The 19,985-nt window shown below is 36.0% G+C and overlaps 1 protein-coding gene across 1 annotated transcript in view; it reads right to left on the bottom strand.

Annotated features, from left to right (window-relative positions):
* Positions 1–19,985, bottom strand: part of LOC103815611 (gamma-aminobutyric acid type B receptor subunit 2) — a 159,272-nt gene that overhangs the window by 131,168 nt on the left and 8,119 nt on the right. The window contains exon 5 of the mRNA XM_050971023.1: positions 10,641–10,748. Coding sequence (XP_050826980.1) covers positions 10,641–10,748 — 108 coding nt within the window. The remainder of the gene's footprint in view (positions 1–10,640; positions 10,749–19,985) is intronic.

The raw sequence follows: 19,985 nt of genomic DNA, 5'->3' as shown, positions 1-19,985 counted from the left end.
ATCCAACAAATTCTCTGTCTGACAAAAGAAAGTAATGAGCTAGTGAGGCTCCTCACAATCAAAAATGTAATTTCTCTTTAAGAGGAAGGTTGTCATTTTTTCTCTTTTCATTTTCCTTCTAGCAAACAGTAAATCAGCCTTTGGAGAAATACATGGTAGCTAATAAAATCCATTTATGCAAGTGCTCCTGAATCCTTGCCGAAGCCAAGCTCTCACACAGCAGCATCTGTGAGTCATATTTTCTACCATCTGTGATTGGATAGGTGAATCTGTCTCATCCTGGCAGATCTGCACACTGTTATAAATGCCATTGCCACCAGTCTGGACTAGATATCTGGATACGGAGCAATCTGTCCTCAAAATAAATTCACTCAGAACAAAAGCTGGTAGGCCATTTTCTTCTCAGCAACATCACTGTATGGGCAAAGCAAAATATTCTGAAAACTCAGGACCATGAAGACAGATCAAAGCCCTTACTCTCCACAGACTTTGCTGTCTGATCACAGGAGATATCAAATCTGCCTAAAGGGATAAAGTTTCTGCTCATGGAAACTCTTGAGGATTTTCTAGAGCTATCACAGGCTGTACCACCTGCCACAGTAACTTCAACTGTCCATTTGGTTATTATTGCATAAACCTTTTGTTGGGCTTTTTTCATTTGCTTTCTAAAGCATATCCATTGTGTCATGGATAACCCTATCATCCACCAGTTTGTGGGATCACCTGGAAATTTGGCAATCAACAGTAACTTAAAATGATGTTTGTTTTTTAGTTAGTTACAGCTGAGGAAAACTTTCTGTTATTTCTTGTCTTACTAGAAACCAAGTCTGCAAATGTTCATGACACAGACCTTAAAGCTGAACTCCATTCTAAACCATGAAGAAAGAGTCTTACATACGAAAACTTACATCTCCAGGATGCAACATTAGTTTTGTACTCTCTGATTTCTACAAACAGCTTTCCAGCATGACTGAAGAGTTAATTTACTCCTGTCTTTCCTTCAAAGTTAGTTCCCTTATTACCAGATCACCTCCATTTGTCAGAACAATATCTTTAAATTTAAAGCTATATTAGTTAAATCTTTGCAGTTTGTTTGTTTGCTGGGTTTTTAATTGAATTCATAGAAACATAGAAAGGCTGGAAGTGCTTTTGCATTTATTAATAGGTTTTGATATGAATATATATTTTTTTCTTTGCATTTAAAATGTAGGATCTTTTTTGCTTAAGAAGGAAATTCTGGTTTCTCTTGTGTAGATCAACCCTGTCTAGTCTACCTGACAGAGTAGTCCCTTGCCTTCTGGCACTAACTGGATAAAAACTTAAAGTTATTAATTGACTTTTTTTTTAGTAGTCTCTTCCCCAGACTCCGGGGATGGAATCTGTAGAGAGAAACTCTCTTTAAAGGATAGCTCTGTGAAGCTTCCTAGATCTTATTCAATTAAATGAATATCTCTGACATCAATTACAAAAGCCCTCAGAAATTTGAAACCAAATATTCTTCTCCCTGATACATACAGAAATCCTGCTGATCAGAGTGCCCCCTCTGAACTGGAGGGGAAAGAAAGAAAAGAGACTTTGCAGGGAAGAAAATTGCAAAGTCTGTGAGCTTGCAAAAGGGACCATACAACTGCTTGTGCTCTTGCCTTCAGGATACTCTCTCCACTGCATAAACTAACCTTTCCTTTCTCCCAGTATGGTTCAGGGACACCTTGGGCTTGCTCCCCTACATTAAGTGGGTTGGCACAAGTGGGATGGTGCCAGGAGGTTGGGGATGCAAATGCAGTGGTGGGTGGGTGAACTTTACCCTATGTGGGCTGAGGGAGTTTCTATCTTAGAGTTTTTAAAGCCATTAATATTTTAGTGAACTATACTGTAATACATTCTTAATTTCTATTGTGTAATGGAATGAGAAAAAAGGACTATTGAAAACACATTATGCATTGTTCCCAGTAACTCCACAATGTTTTTTTCAACAGCTATTATAAGTACTTCCTATAATAGATTGTATGATTCGTATTGGCAATGCCTCAAGCTGCAATTACATTAGTTTTAATGAGTGAATGCTGATGTTTTAAAAAATGTGTTGTAGTATTAAGGATTTTGACCAGTAAGTCACAGAGAGTAAAAAGCTAAGTTCTATTAGTTCTATTCTCTTAGAGGTATTTTGGCTGATTTGATAGAAAACTTGTATATCAACTTATAAATTAAAAAAAAAAACCAAAAAAACCCCAACAAAACCCCACCATTTCTGCCTGTTTCCAGTGAGGATCTTCTGTGACACCTGTAGTCTAAGAACTTGCTGAGTACTTTTCAGGATACTGGAGTGCATGGTACTCCTGACAATGATGGACAATTGGATATGATCTAAAGGCTTGCCTTTGAGAACTAAAAAGCTACCGTCACTAGCCTGCTAAAGCACATATTTCTAAAATGTGCTTTTTCTTCTTTGGTGACTCCTGTTTAGGATAATTACATCATTGGGCAGACTCACTCTCCCATTGATGCTATTGCAAATGTGGATGTGTTGACTCTATGCCCTGCTGCCAGGGGAAGAAATCGATTGGAAGATACCTTTCCTCTTTTCCAACTCATATTAAAAAAAAAAAAAAGTAGGAATATCCTAGTGGAGATGCTCCCTAGGGGAAGCAGAAGATAGAAACTTTTCAGAGGTTAGAGATGGAGAGAGATTAAGTGATGGAGAGAGATTAAGAAGTGATAAAAATCCTCTTTTTTGAAAGCCCAAGCCTCAGTTTTGACTACAATGCACTAGAGAATTGAAGACATGATTGTTTTACTAACATTGGTAATCCAACCATAACGAGCACATAATTTGTTTTTCAATATAAATCTATAATGAAAAATGACTATTTTCACAAAACGTTTTTGAAAGGACAAAAATAAAAATTATGTTAGTCTAAAAATGGCACTAAGAAATCCAATTTGACAGCATTAGAACCAACCATTCTTGCTGGTGTTCTGGAGAAAAGTCTTAGAAAAAAGCCTCAACATTGTGTAAACTTCTGCTCACAACCATAAGAAAAGCAAGATGTGCTGCCTTGAGAAACCTGCACATGCCACCAACACAGCAGGTCAAATTCACCTTTGAGAGAAATGCACTTGTTGAGCTCAAAAACCCATGGACCAGAAATGTAAAGGACTTTCTATGAGAGGTGTGAATTCCCACCTTTGGAGTTGAAAGGAACCCAAACCTTCAGGAAAAAAAAAAACAGGTGCATGAAAGATTTGAACGTTCAGGAAGAAATATTCTGATTTTGTTTGATATTACATTAAAGTACCTAGACTTTAATATTTTCCGTAATGAAAAATTTTCTGGGAAAGCATACTTGATCATTACCAAATAGCTGGGAACATCAATGCACTTGATTACATTTACAATCCAATTTCAAGCTATTCAGGAAGAAATTGCCTCATACTGTATAGCAACATGCTCTTTATTTCTCTGTCATCCAATAGTCTCATAATACATAGAAATTATGGTTGTAGCACCATTTATGAGCACTTACATTTCACATAGAGTTTTTGCTGTTTCTGTCACTACTGAGGTTTACCCTTATCAAGCTGTACCATGCAGAAATTTCCATACATAAATTACTTCAAAAGCAGATTTTTCTCCTAGATGTACAGTTCATTAGCTCAGCTTCTTTCTGTGACTTGAGCTTGAGATTTAACTCCGCATTCCATATTTATATGAATGTCAGTTTTTGAAATATGATTCCTGTTGTTCCTTGCTTGACATTTTGGCTGATCAGCTCTTATGAAAACCAGGATGCTTAGTTTACATCTAAGTTTGGATTCCAAGATTACACTGACTATTTTTAAGCTTTGGACTTAAAATTTATAGCTGTAGCTATTTGGGAAAAAAATCAAAATAATTTAGTATCCACTTATATCACTTTAGGAAATACTGTACTTGTTTATTAATAAACCATAAGCCACACCTGAATAATTTACACTGCCCTGTAAGTATCAGAGATTACTTGGTCCAGTAGTAAATATTCATAATGAAAAAAAAAATCCTAAACATAAGCAAATTTCAAACTGTCTTCTTTCTTACTCTCAAAGACTGAACAATAACACTGAACATTTCTTTAGGTATCCATATGCTGGTTCATTTTCAGCAGATGGTCCCTAATAGATTGTTGTACTGTTGGTATGGTTACCCAAAGCAAATTTTTGGATCTTGACACATCTCTCCAGACTTATGAGCTCTCATATATATTTAGTAGAATACAAGTGTATCCTAGGGGAAATCCATCATATAACTTCTTGTTATACACACAAAAAGCTCTACCAAGATTTTTTTTAAAAATCCTGGAAAAAATACAAACATTTACAGCCTGAAAACTGACCTGGGAAAATATTTTATAACAGAATTTACAGAAAGAACTGATTAGATAACACAAACTACATTTATGCTAATTCAGAACTACGCCTACATAGGATTTAATTGAATAAATGAGATGTGGCCTATGAGGTTCTGACCTAAACCCTATGTCAACATAATCTGGAAACCTTTGTTCCATCTAATTTTAAAAGATTAAAATAATGGGTGACTTTTTTAAAACCTCTTCAGGGCTTTAGTGAGGAAAAACATAGATTGTATAAATTCTAAATTTCACAATTGGCTTGAAAAACTTATAATGAGAGTTTATAGCCAGAGATGACATTCCTTCTATGAACTTCCTCACAGAGGCTCTCAAGTGAGGGATGGGGATAGCAATCAACAGACACAAGCTGAGAAGAGAAGGCAGAGGCACATAAACCCATAACTGTGTAGCCTCCAGCTGCTTTCTCTCCTCTATTTTTCCTCCCCAGGGACAGACGCTGTGCAGTCACAGGATCTGGCAGCTTCCCTGCAGCTGGCACCATGCAGGGTAGGAGCACAGAGCCAGCTGCTGCCCACCCCGACCTGGGAGATGAGGATGGGGCACTGCTCAGAGTGACCCATGTACCCTCATCCCCAGAAAGAGCCTGGATGGTTTCTTACCCCTCCCAGTTTTCTATACACCTGGTTTTGAACCATTAAATGTACAAGTTATTCAGGCGGGGTGGCCAGATTTGTTAAAAAATGGAGTGTGAAGGCAGTGAGCTAAAATGTCTGAGAATTCCTGCACTGCTTCATTCAGGTAACAGATTTTCTTCTCAGAAACAAAGAAACAAAAGAATAATTTCTGAAAAATATGCTCAGAGAGATTTCTACAGCATAACAAATAATTTTGGGAAGTAGTTATTTTTCTTCATTTGGCACTTAACTGTCTTATACACGAGACCATCTTTCTCAAAAATCCTACTGCCTTTTTCATTATGCATATTTTCTGGTTTAAGTGAAAAAGATGGTAACATAAAACTCTCTATTTTACTGCATAGTCCTATTGCATGCCCAGAGCAGACTCCCTACGTTTGCTCCATGACAGTGGCATTCTGTAGGAAACCAAGGCTTCACTGATGTCCTAATAATCCACATAGGGGAGGAAATGTACATAGTAGAGATCCTAGCAAGCTGTAGTTCTTCAATTACTGACTTTTCAGCCACAACATAAAACTTTTAACGTTTTCATGAGCCCATCCTTCATAAAGAAAATGGAAAGAGAATTCAATTATAGAGAGAGCTGCATGCATCAGCAAGAGGAGCCTTCACATCTTTGCACACCTCATCAGCTTGAGCTAAAAGAGTCACTAGAAGGCATCAGGATCTGTACACTGCATAACAAGAAGACAAGGCACATATTTTGCCTGTGGGTTTTATGGATACACAGGAATAGAAAGAACAACAGTAAAATTCCAAAATACCGTGTTCAGATTTTATCCTCTGCCCACACTTCTTGTGAAATAATTTTGGCCAGTCCTAATTTCAAGTTTTCCTTTTTCTCCATTTTCATTACTGCTTTCCTTTCCTAGACTATATCCCTACTTTCAGGCCTCCCATTCTGCCTCTAAATTTCAATCTTAATCTAATTTTAAACCAGACCTAGTCCTTCAATTACAGTTTGCCACTTAAATACCATACTCAGGCTCTGCATCCCATCATGCTCAGCTTTCTTGATCACTTCTTACAGACCTTCCTGCCTTTACTGTCTTTGAAATTTTGTTTCCAAGGAAATTTCATTCCAAATTCAGTCTCCCGCTTCAGTATCTTCTCCCAGTATATAATCCCAAGATTTTCCTTTTTTTTTTTTTTCTTCTGGACAGGCTTCTCTCTTGAAGCAATTGGCAGGAAACCTGATTTCTCCTCTTCAGTCTCTTTCCTGCTCCCAGTCTCTTGGCCCTGAAGTTCCCTTGCACTGCCAGCCTCCCTTCCCCATCCTACTGTCAAAAACATAATCTGTGCAATCTCCTACCCATCTTTGCAAGGCATGAAGACCTCAGCTCTCTTCAGTACTTTTACAGGGACCTAGCAGGCCAAATGGATGACAATGAGTTTGCCAGATGGCAGCCTGACAGGCATAGCTGACTCAGGTTAGACTGATAAGTCATTTTTGTCCGTTGTGATTATTTGTAGCTTTCTTTCCCTTTGATATTACCATACAGAGAAAAGCTTATGTAAAGGAGTAGAATAATGCTGGTAAAACTGTAACAGCACAAGCCTCAAGAAAAGAGGCTGCTCTACATCCCTTTTGTCATTATATTCTGTATTTATCTTGCAACAACTTCATCAGCATAAAGATATATGTCACCAGAAATCTACAGCAGTAGTAATAACGGAGTACAATGATAATATTCTCAGTGAAAATTGAAGATAAAACATCCCTTCTCTGATGCTACAGCTGAAGAATTAAGTCCAAATAGACAGAGCCAGAGTGTACTCTGTTATGGGTAAGACAAGTTTATCATGGCAGCATCAACCAAGATGTATTGTACTTTCAAATACAACAACTGCAGCAAGGCAACACTGTGACCTTGATCATCTTCATGCTTTAGTGTAGCCACCTACAAATGGCCAAATGCTTGTCTTGGTTGGAGCAGAATTTATAAAACTTATGGAGGCTTTAAATAGCACTGCTTTGAATTTCTGACTATTCTGGTATTATTCAGAAGTGCACGGGCTTATTTGGCATTCAGGAGTTGTGCAAGAGCAGTCACTGTGCAGGAGTGCTTAACACCCCCAAAAACCCAAGACAGTGCAGTTCCCACCAAAATAGACAGCTCCTCATCCTTCTAAATTTTCCAGAAGGCTTTGTTCTGTAAATGGTTCAGCTAGCTAAAGCTTCCCCAGGACACCACATACTCTCCTGCCACTGATATTCTCCTCTCTCTCCTCTTACCCACTGCCAGCCCTCCTGCTGCCAAGAGAAACAAAAAACCAGTCCTCACCTCTCTCTGAGCAGAAGACATTCTGCAGCCCAGAACAACAGAAAGGGGATGTATGAAAACCAGAACTGCACCTCAATCATAACTGTTACAGTTATTTTAAATACTAATTCTATTTCTCTTTCCACTATCTCTGCTAACCTCTTCAAAACTCAAAAATAATTTATTTCCCCCTACTGATTTTGTCATTTCCATTTGACAAAAATTGATCCCCTTGCACCCCTCTGTTTCCAGCTAAAACTAATGCATTTTTAATTTGCTTCCTTTGAGCCCTAGCAAGATCAAAGATGGTGACAGAGCTCTGGGAATTTTGTGAAATTTATCCTTAGTAGTCAGATAACAGAATGAGTATATTCTGAATTTTATTGTTTATTAATTTCCAGTAACAGAAGAGTGAATATATAAATGGGTGAAAATAAAATTGACTTTTGAAAGCTTTATAAAGAGCTGTTAATGAGAACCTTCAACTACTTCAAGACACCCTAACTCATTAAGTTTCACTTTCCACTGTAGTAATATGGAGTGTATTATTATTATTATTATTATTTAAAATTCTGTATATTTCCTCACACTGAGACAGATATCCACTAATCCCTTCAAAAAGCCACGTTGTACACCAAAGTGTAGAATAAATGTACAGAAGCTTGCCCTATCTGATGATGATAAACAGATTTACTCATCATATTCTCTCCTTTACTTAACACCCACTTTCAAGAAATGAATTACCCAGTATTTTCAACAACCCCACAGAGATTATTTCACCCTGTGAAGAAATTTCACTTTTAGCAAATATTTTCCTCATGAAAATATTGAGGATGACAGGCCAAGGTGGTATGCCTAAAGGTCATACAGATTTTACTGTCATACTTATATACAGGTAGTAACTGAAGTGATCACAAATGAATAAGATCCACACTACTTAAATAATTTTGGAACTTTGTCCTTCTCTGATTGCAATGCCAATCAGCTCTGTCGTGGCACAAATAACTCAGAAAACATTAATATGCTTTTCTCATGTGGCACTACCTTTGTGCATTTGTCAGTTTAGATATTGTTTGCAAAAATTTCTACTTTCTGTGCATCCATAAAAAGAAAATACTTTGGCTGTAAACTACATGGCAGAAAATGGAAATGTCATTCTTGCAAGACATAAGTAAAGAATGCCATGTTTTTCAGTCGACTCCTAAAAACACTTTTATCTATCCTGGCAAATCAAAGACAGAAAATATATGACTAGTAAACACTTATCTAGATAGCTGATTTGTTTTATATAAAGAAAACTGTTGTACTTCATGATTCATACTTGTGATTTGGAGTGAGATATCTAAATAAAGAACTCTTTAAAGTTTACAGAACAAAATGTGTTATTGACTTAATTCCAGAATCCTGAGGAAGGCAGCCTAATAGCCTTGATGTTTCCAGAATCACTCAGAGAAAAGCAGCTCATTGGTCATCATCCAGATGTTTGAAAATTTATCTCCCTTTTACTGGTCAGTATCTTTTTAACTGATCTTAAATAATTTTAACATCCAGCTATGCATAATCAATAGCAATTTGCACTTGGTGATGAGCCCCTTGAAGGACAGGGGCAATAAAGAATTCGAGGATTATGTTTAATTAACAGACAGTGAAATTTAATATTGAGTAGCAACTTGCAGATCTAAAATGTAATGTTTTTTAAAAAAAGGAGGCAAAAGCTCAGTGACAGATACTCCACTGCAGTATCTGTTCACTCCTATCTGAAATAGTATGTATTGGAGAAATTATAAAATTCTAACTATAATAAAGGTCATGCAATAGATGCTTTGATGTGTTAGACTGTAGTGTCTTGTATGACTTCACTAATTCAAAAAGATTTGTACAAAGAGGTAAAAAAATATTTGCAATGTAAAATTTCATTTCTCAGGAAGGTAAAATCCTGGCTCATATTTGTTAAAAAAAGGAAGTGTTTAACATAGGAAGTGCAAGATCATTGAAAAAAAAAAGAAAAAAAAATATATAAAAGACTCTGGTAGTAAAAACTGATATGTTACAGTGGGCTCTTTGCAAATGTGCAAAAAGGGAGGTTTCTGGTTCACTCCACCCAGAGTATCCTGGTTTTGGCATACAATTTTTTTATAATTTTAGTAAGTTTTAAGTTATTTTGTATTTATTAATATTTTTTTTACAATAAATGATACTGAAGTGGGGCAAACATGACATGACCTAATAGGAAAGGGAAGTACTAAGTGGATGTGTTGTGGTGCCAGAGTAATAGATCCAGTTCCAGACACAGCATGTAATTCCTTAATAACCTCAGACATAAATCTTCTTAGAAACTGACTTAACTCTCTCCCTGCCTATCTAAAGTCCATTCCTCCTAAGGGAATGATTGACAGACTCCCTACATATTGCAATTGTGGAAAGATAACATAGTGGTAGCAAAATAAAAATTAACAACAGAGATCTTTTATGAGAAAGATAGAAAAAAAAGAAAGACTAATCTGACAAGGTTTTAGAACATTCTTCTACTTAATTGGGTTCTATATTACTCTTTACTGGTTATTAGAATAAAACTGTTCAGATGCACACAGGAATTGCACTTTGCACTTCTGCTCATTCTATAAAAATATTTTTTTTTTTTTCTGTTTCATGAACATTTCTCTTAATGTTTTTACCAGCAAAATGTTTTCTACTCAGTGTTTTTCCAATCTTTTAATAAAATCATCTGATAAAACGTACTTTGTGTATGAAAGGAAGCTTAATGGGAAAAATATCATGAAGAGAACACTACTCCTAAACTGAGCCTAATCCTTTACAGAAAATGTGCTGTACCAAAAATGACAGAGACAACTGGCTCCATTCTGACCAGTCTTAGAGTAAACTTATGCAATTTCAATATTAGTTAGAAATAGGAAGCTATAAGCAGCACTTTCTCTTGCCTCCTCCTACCAATCCATGAGAAATCCTCAGGTAATACTCATGCCTTAGACAGATATACTCAGACAACATTTAATAAAAACAAATCTACCAGAAGGAGACTTCTGGAAGCTGAAGCAACATACTAAGAGGAAGCAGAGACCCAAATTCACTTTGACATTTTACAGCCAACTCCATTGTCCACCTTTTATTATAAAGACTGGAGGGCTGATGCTTGACTTCAACTCTGAGAGGCTAAACAATAAACCAGAAAGCCTTAATATCAAATTAATCAGGATCTTTGGATGTGACACATGAACAGTCAGCACGGCTGTGGCCATCCAGGAAAGGTATGAAAACAATTAGAGAATTGTATTAGTAGGGCAACAAGAAAAGAGTCTATTTCCCCTCACCTTTTTCTTCATTTTTACGTTTTTGAAAATTGCATGGACTCTCCACGTTTTTGCAAACATTGCTCCAAATGCAGTCGTGTATCCCACTGTAAGAATCCATGTTCGGACCTAAAAATGTATATACATAAAACAAAAAGGAAAAAGTTACTTAGACATCATAATTTCAGACAACTTTTTTATCAAGATTCTGAGGAAAAAAATATCTGAAGAACTTGACAAAATTTGATATTTGGTAATTTCTCATTCATTGCTTACTTGCTTTATTTACTCATCCATCCACCCCTCCCTAACTGAAACAAATCTGGATGCTGAATTCACAATCTCTTTCATATATAAACACATAAATCTCTTAAAATATTCTGCTTTTTTATTTTTATTGTGTTCTTTGCAGATAGAGGAAAGAACCAGTGGAGAAATTCAAGATACAGACTATAAAAAGCACTCAGAGAGCTGATATTAACAGCAACATTTTGAACAGAAATGAGCAGAGAAATAGAGATGTAATTCAGACTAAATAAGAAAAGATTGTACTATATGAGATACACATCACTCAATGAAAAACCTGAGCATTCTGGAAAGATAAGAACAACAGATTTTAAATTATCCTGTGAGAGAAAATGGCAAAACAGGAACATAGTTTTTGTTGGCAAGCCTCAGGGACAATACCCAAGCCAATGACAATACCTGCAAATGTGGCCTAAGAAAAAGGAGGCAGTGAGCTTGCACAGAGCAATGGTGTAATAGGACCTGAGCTGGCCACAGCTTTGACACATACAAAAGAGAAGATTTTAAAACTGAAATAGAATTTCTGTCTTTAGCATAAAAAAGAGACTAAGGTTTTGGGCTGGTTTTTTTTCATTTTTCTTTTTAATAGAAAAACTTCAAATTTACCAAGAAGGATAGAACACAGATTGAAAAAGCTTTTTCCTGCAATTCCTCCCCTGCCCATAGCAATTTGTACACAGGCCCTCCCTTTTGGACTTGCTTTGAGCCAGGACAGTGATCTTCAGAGCTGCAGCAAGCTCTGCACAGGCCTCTTTAATTCCTAGGAAGTTTCTGTTTTCATTACCACTCAGGTTTGGCTGTTTGAAAGCTTTTTTTTCCCTGAACAGGTCATTTTCTTCCCAAAGATGGATCAGAGACTACAAAGCACAGCAGGCAGAAGACCATGCAAGAGGCACAGCATGGAGCTGGAAGCCAATAGTTGAATCTGAGAGCCTGAGAGAAATCACAAGGGGGAGGAATAATCTCATCCTCCTGTTAGAGACTCCACACACACCAACCCATAAAAAGGGAGTAGCAACCCATAAAACCGCACAAAATTGAACAAAGAAGTAAAAAACCAAAGTACTCTACCTTGCAGATGAAAAAACTGGGGGAGAGACAATGGTAAATACAGGGAAAGGAAAGCTAGAAAAAGGGAAAGCAAGCCTTCTTTTGGCCATGCTGACGGTGCATGCTTGGCCAGCAGAGCTGTTGAGTGATTAAAAAAAAAAATATCTGATTTAGAGAAAGTATGATGTTATATGAAAGCATTTGGGAAATTGTATTTAGAGAACATAAAGGCAATGTGTTTCATTAGAAACCAGCCTAGTTTCACATCCAACTTCTGGAGAGTTCAGGATTTTTAGTTTGTAGTTTCAGGATATGCATATTGATGAGAAACGAGGCATTCTAGTAAGATACAAAACTTGACATCCAAGATAAACCTGAAAATGTTTCATACCTAAATACATGCTATTTTTGCCTTTCCAAACTTTTCCAGAATTTCCATTTGTCTATTCAAAATATTGTCTTTTTACACCAAATGTTCTGTGGAAAACAAATTCTGATTTTTAATGGTGTTTAGTGTCTAGGTATAAAGGCAGGGAAAAGAAAAATAAATACATACTCATTCAAAAACTATTGATAAAGCCACAAAATTACTGCAGTTCATTAAAATAAATAAATAAGACACACATGGTCAAAAATAATGAATTAGTAAGAGAACAGGTGTTCTTTGCTATGAGAGTTGTGAGGCACTAGAAGAGGTTGCCCAAAGTTGTGGATGCCCCATCTCTGGAAGTGTTTAATGCCAGGCTGGATTTGGCTTTGAGCAGCCTGGTCTAATGGGTGGCATCCTTGCCCATGGCCATGGAATTGGAACTAGATGATATTTAATGGACCTTCTGACCCAAGCCATTCTAGGATTCTATGAAAAGTACACACAGCACCAGGAGTCTCAACATTAGGAAATGTTGTGATTGTGCATAGAAGACTGTTTGGATATTTATATGTACATATTAATAACTTAGTGGCATCTAATGTTGTGGTTTATCTGTTGCATCATTGATAATGACCCTGAATGTAGAGCTGACTCATTGCTGGGCAATCTTGCTATTAATAAAACCAGTAAAAAAATTGTGATAAGATTCAAACTACAGGAGTTTTGCCATTTTGTGACATTCTTGAATGTGATATTGAAAAGGAAACTCCTAAACAAACAAACAAAAAAAATAGAAAAAAAGGAATAGATATTTAGGCCAGCAAAGCATTATTTTTAACTTCATTATTTTTCAAGTCTTTGCTGATTAGCCACTATCCTGCATTATACTTCAGTAAAACCAGTTAGATCAACTCTGATGGATTTAAAAAATACATTTCATATCATTGTGTTCATACTAGCCAGTTACATTTTTTTTTGACTTCACATCAATAACCATACTTAGCATTCAATCCTTTTGCTGCTATTAATAAGTATTCAGCTCTTTTGTGTACAGCTTAGTGGTATATTTGGCAAACAGATACATGGTATTTTCGTGTCTCTAATAAGACTGTTTTGTTCTCACTGAAACAGTAATTGTCTCTTGGGAATACTAATAAATTCAATTATGATCATAATATGATTCTAACTCAATATTCAGAAAAATTTTATTTCTAGCATGTTTGATTAAAAAAATTTATGTATCCCTGATTAGGATTGTGCATATTAGAATAACAGAACTACTGTCTGTATTGGAAACATTTTAGCTTAAATATACCAGGATTTTGTCAAAATGAGATCACTGTTGCTAAGAAGGAGATGGTAATTTTCAGATGAAAATTAATTTTTAATTTTGAAGAAAATGACCTCAAATTTGTCTGCTATAATTCATTAATGCAGCTGGCAAAATGAAAAATTTAGAAAACAGCAAAAGTCTCTGAAATTCTTATATCTGCTCATTTATATTCTTAAATGTATTATACCTCCATATCCTACTCATTTTCAAGAATGTGATAAAAATATCAGTAACTGAAGTGCATGACCATGATGTTGTACAACTGATCAGCAATTCTCCCATGCTGGAAGTTTCTAACGTTGTGTTTGGCCAGAAGCTGAAGAAAACCACCCTTCCCTCAGAACCCACCAAACAGGCAGGAAAATCGCTCCTTAGTAGACAAGAACATGTATTCAAACGCCTGTTCCTAAATAGGCACAAAACCTGAAAAAATTCTTTTTTTTTTCTTAAATGGTTAAACCATTACAAAATTCCTGATGCCTTCAATTATTTCAGGGTATACATTCAATTCCCCACTTATAAGTCTTGTTTCCCTTTTTTATGAATGAGTTGACTATTTGAATATATCCTAAAAATATTCTGCTTTCTATAATTCAAAGACAACTTGCAAGTGTCAAAGGAAGTTCTATAATTTGGTATACAGCAATCAAGTATTCCTACACAGATAGTAAAATGGAGTTCCTATGTCTGTTCCCTTTTTAGATGCTACACTATTTTGGTTTAGGGTCCATTTTAAAAACATCATTTAGGAATTTTTCCTTTATAAATTACCTGATAGAAGCTCTTACAGGTGCATTAACTGTGATAACTAAAAAAACCTAGAAAACATTTATCTGGTGGATAGCACAGCTGACACAGAGTAAATGCCGAAAGTACCTCCACAGAGAAAGAGATCTTGGCTTGTAGACTTGAAACAGATATGATTGTTATTTAAAAAAACCCTACCTTCATCAAATATTAAACTTTAAATAAATATTTTAAGTTTCAGCTTAAGAGTCACTGCATGTATGAACAAGATGTTTCTTACATCCCGTAGGAGCATTACTTTTTATTTTCCTTTGGCAGTTAAAACCCCTCTGTTTTTAACCTATCTACAAGGTGCTAAACACCTTTTATTTTTTTCAAGGAAGACAATTCTTCTTCCACATAATAAGCAAGGATAGGTTAACAACCTTATGAAACATTACTTTGAATTCAATCCTATTTCCTCTCAACCTTGAGCTTTTGCTGGTAGTCTATATTTGCTGCTATTTGATATCTTCACACAAATCTATCTGAGTTTCTCCCATTATCTAATTATGGGAATGGTGAAGTGGTTACTAATTATGAATCTGTGTGACAGACATAAAAGTTACCTGATATACCACTCATTATTAACAATGAGTTAGTAAGGGGAAATCAGTAAGTGGTGAAAGTACCAGAAACACTATGAATAAAGAAGTAAAAACCTCTGTTTATATATTCTAAGAATGAAGCTTACAAATAAGATTCATAAACCCACCATTTTAGGTTTTGCTAAATTTCAGGTAAACAATCTTATTTGAATTAATTGAAAATATTTTATTTTATATAATTACAATCAAATTACAATAAAATCATAAAGTAAGGTTATCTTGGAAAAATACCTGAATTCATGAAAAGCTAAAACTTTCATTTTTCAAGAAATTCCATTATTTTCATTTGTTTGAGCATCACAGCCTATGCATTCAGAAGCCCACACAGTTACAATCTAGCAAGGAATTCCTGGGAAGGTCTTGCCTTCATGAAAACACAGTGGATCAAGCAAGTGATGTATTTTACTGCTTTGTTACATTGAAAGAAAAACATATAACCACCTGAACTGAATGCACTGCACACTCTGGTTTTTCATGTTGCAGCTTTGTTAATGCTATGTTAATCCAGTCTGCCAATCCCAAGTGGAAAAAGAAGATGGGATTAAAGACTCAGTGTGATGAATAAAAACCCCAAGTATCAGCACAAAGAACGTTCATGTGTTGTGTTAAAAGCTTCAAAATTCTTACCAATTCTCTACGTGACTTTTTGTTTTAAATTTTGATTTCTGTTTTTGTTTGAACAATGGCATAGTGAAACTGCTTGGTTAAGAACTCCCTCAATTAGTAAAACATTTAAATTATACTTCTGCAGAGGAATCACTCTGGTTTAAGATCCTTGCAAACATACTTTTCCCCACCTCAAGATGTTTTTTTTTTTTTTTAATAAAAATTGCAAATCTTTCTTTTGTAGGACTTGACACTCTGCTCTCCAGCTTTGTTTATTAGACTTGGACAGATTCACTTAAAGGAATATTAATAATTGACCAGATCTAAAAACACCCTGGGTAGAAGCTGCAGTTCCCACAGGGTTAGGCTGCAGCTGAACATCACTGCTGAGCAGCTTGGTGGCATCTCAGTACTAGATTTAGGTACTGAAAAGGAACAAATGTGAAAATAAACCATGCTGTGCATTTAGCCCTGGAGAGCACAATTGTCTTTAAGTGGACAAATGCATTAATTTCTGTGGAGTATGCAGGAGTTGGAAATTAAGCACCTCCTATTTTTCTTGGAAAACTGGGGGTATAATGGATAATCATGATGAACAAAAATGTGTAATCTCAACAAGTTTTCTCTGGGTTATGGCTCTGCTTCTATTAATGATGGCAAAATTTACTGTGTGAACACAGACTCCAAAGAATGAGTTCATCCCTTTGAATTATACTTTTCTCCTTTCTATCAGACATTTTTGACAAATTTTTATGACTTTTAGCTCTTTTTTTTTTAGAATTTGTGTGGCACTAGCACAGATTTCTGTAAAACATAAGTGGCAATAATGTTAGAGAATTGAATCCTGCTGTTTTCACATAAATTAAATACAGAGGTTCATTGCATGCTGTGAGATCTCCTGTAGTGATTTCTTAATACCCTTTAGATCATTTTTCAGAGTTAATCTATGGGTAGTGTAAAAGATGTTATAATTTCTCCTGTTTCTATAAGGAGGCTCTGCTGTTTCTGCTGAAGGAGAGGAAAACATTCTAAAAATATTACCTTAATAAATCTCTGGCAAGGTTGTGGTGTATTTGCTTCAGTATATGACATAACTTTGTTTCTAGGATCTATTCAGCCTTATAACTTTTGTCTGTACTCTTTTTTCTTTACCCTCAAGAAAATGTCATTTACTAAAATAGAAGCTGATCAGGCTCATGTTAAACTCAGTAACAGAACTGCTGTTGAATTAAATAGGAGTGAGATCAGTCTCAGACTCAACGACAGCAAGAACAATTATGGAAGTGATTATACAGAAAAGGAAGATTAAAATTAACAGCTAAACAATTAGGTAGGAAATAAACTGAAGAGTACACAAAAAATTAAAAAGGCCAGATGAAGAACACAAACAAAGGCTCTGGTTTCCAGAGACAAAGAAATAGATTAGAGGTCTAAATCCTTTTGCAGTTCAATAGAAGTTGAGTGTCTGTCTGTTGGATTTTCTTTTAAATTCCTGGCCCAAACTAAACAATTTGAGCAAAAGGATTAGGCAAATATAAAGTCTCAAGACAAGAAACGTCCCATCCCCCCCCCCCCAAAGAAAAGATAACCCTACAACAAACCAAAACAAAACCCATGCATGCCCTTTATGCTCTTCATGCATTGGGGAATGCCTGAAGAGCATAAAGGGCATGAATAAGATCATTTCATCAACTATTATCCAAATATCAAGGCCACATGCTATTTGGTAGTACAGGGTCTAGTCCAAGAGCCTCTTGCCCAGAGAGAAAACCACAGCTTTAGTGGTGGTGCTGCCTACATGTTTTCCTTTCAGTCTGTTGCCTCAAAATTGGTTAAACAAGGAAATGCAAAGTGACAAGTAAAGAAAAAGCATAAATAAATAAAAAGACAGACGGTTCACACATCTTCTCCCTCTCCCTGCTTTGCTATTAGAGGCAAGTCCCTCCTTTTAGACCTGCACTCAGCCAGCTTTTGGAGTTTTAGCCCACCACTTCCCACCATTCCCCTCACCCTGCAGCCTGCTTCCAACCCTAGGAACCCAATCCACAAATGCTCACAAGGGTTTTTTTCCTCCCTGCTCCTCACTACAGTCTATAAGTCTCCAGCTGATGTGTTTTTCAGGATACCTCTCCACTCTTACATCACATGGCAATCCCCACCCTTCAGAGGTTCAGAATTTCCCTAGAAAGGGTGAAACGTGGACTGTGGAGTTCCACCTTGCCTAGCTGTTCCCCCAGCATGGCAGATATAAGAATATTAAATAAGAAACAGTAAAAAGGAAAAAAAACCCTGCCCTACACGTTGTTGCAAGGCACAGAAGTCAAAAATGTTCATGACCCATAATTAAGAATAATACTGGTTGAAAACGCTAAGTGCATCTGAATGTCTGGATACATTGAAAGGTCACATTTTAAAATGCACTTTTGAGAAGATATAAGGTCTACAACATCTACTGTTGCCATGAATGCACATGTCCTCAAGATGTTTTTCTGAGAAAAACACAAATTCTGGGTAGTCACACGCACGCTGTAATAGTGAGCTGGACTTTGTCAGAGGTCTGTACTCTCTCCTTCTCTCTTTCTGTCTTTCCATCCCACTCCACTGTTTGGTTTCTTCTTTTTGTGCAAAGAATGTTTCCTAATGTCCACACCATGGCCGAGAGCAACCAACTGAAATCTAAGAGCCTGAGCACAGCCTGCAGTGTGCAGAAACCTTCATGCCTTTTTTTTTTACCTTATCCAAGCCAAAACATTGACTAGGCTCAGTGAGATCAGCTGAAATCACAGAACCTCTGTCTATCTTTGGCAATTCATATAAACTATGCTAACTAGTGAGATGAACAAGACAAAGCATGCTTTATTTTAGTGCCTATGCAAATTGCAAGACTTAAATCCTCTTATATTTTATGTGACACCATTGCACAATTCTTTGGATTGTTAAAGGATATTGAAAGGCAATTTCTATCTGCAGAATAGGTATTTCCTATCAAACATGAACCCTATATTCAATTATTCAAGACAGATCATTTGCCCCTTTCCAAGCACTGTAATGACCCAGTGCAGCACACTCCCCAGTAGAAAGTCCTGCTGCACATCACAACTACCAAGACTGAGGAGAAGAGCTGCTCAGTCTACTACTACCTAATGAACCAAGCCTTTTTCTGTGGAACTATGGGTGAGAGCAACGTGGAGTACTTTAAACATCTTCAGCCCAAACTTAATAATTAGATTTACTTATTTGAGGAAGATGCTTAACAGAGAAGACAATGGTTGTCCTCAGGCCCATAGTAGTTTTTTATTCAATAGCAGTTCCAACTTGGAAAGACATTACTCATCTTAAATGTAAATCATGAAATCCTCAGTGGAGTGTATTACAGAAGTCTAAACGTTATGATCGCATCTAATATTCTCGCTACTTAAAGTATCTCTATTTAGTATGTCACTTTAAACTCTATTCATAGGATATGTCACTAGCATTGCTAATTTTGAGTCTCTCTCTTCCATATAATGACTGCTTTCAAATATGCTTCCACTTGCTTGCATTTTTCCAGTTGGCATCACATCTCATTATTTCACACCCTTACTTCTAAGTCCTTTTTATTTTTTTTTTTTTTGCTATGATACCATGGTGGTTTTGAGATTAAAAACAAAGATAAATCATTCTCCTTTTCTCTCTCTCTCTAAAATACTTTGTACTTTTTACATATGGACATAATGAAATATTGTATTTCTTTTTCTGTGCAACCAATAAAGTTGCTATTAAGTAAGACATAATCTAATGCTTCAGTAATACACTGACCACTTTCTCAGAACTCACTGCTCCAGATAATTTTAATTCCATGTAATTGGAGTTATAAAATATGATACCTAATCTTTAATTATGACACAGAACTAAATTATGTTACATTTGCTATTATGAGTTCTTACTGCGAAAACACAGAATTATTATGTATTTACATATACTTGATTACCTTTCCATAGAAAATAGGAATACCAAGATAAAAATAAGTGGGTTTGGGAACCAATAATCCACTCTATCACTCTGTCACACAGTCCACATTTTATGATTTTAAAGACTAATATAATAACCTCATTCAGCAAATTATTTTACTATGTTTGAAGTGCTTGCTGACTCTTAACTACATGTAACACTTGTTTCTGTGTTTCAGCACACTAACTTATAGACCACCTCCTCCTACACCCTGTGCCTTACAGAGCGGAAAACTGGTAGTACAACTTAGCAAATAAATCCTTTGAACCTTTCAGGTGTTACTGGTGTAATTTTGGGTCATGTGTCAGCGTCCTTGG

This window comes from Serinus canaria, chromosome 2, assembly GCF_022539315.1.
Source record: "Serinus canaria isolate serCan28SL12 chromosome 2, serCan2020, whole genome shotgun sequence".
Classification (NCBI taxonomy): Eukaryota; Metazoa; Chordata; class Aves; order Passeriformes; family Fringillidae; genus Serinus; species Serinus canaria.
The sequence above is the reverse complement of the archived record's forward strand: the minus strand, read 5'-3'. Positions and strand labels throughout refer to the sequence as shown.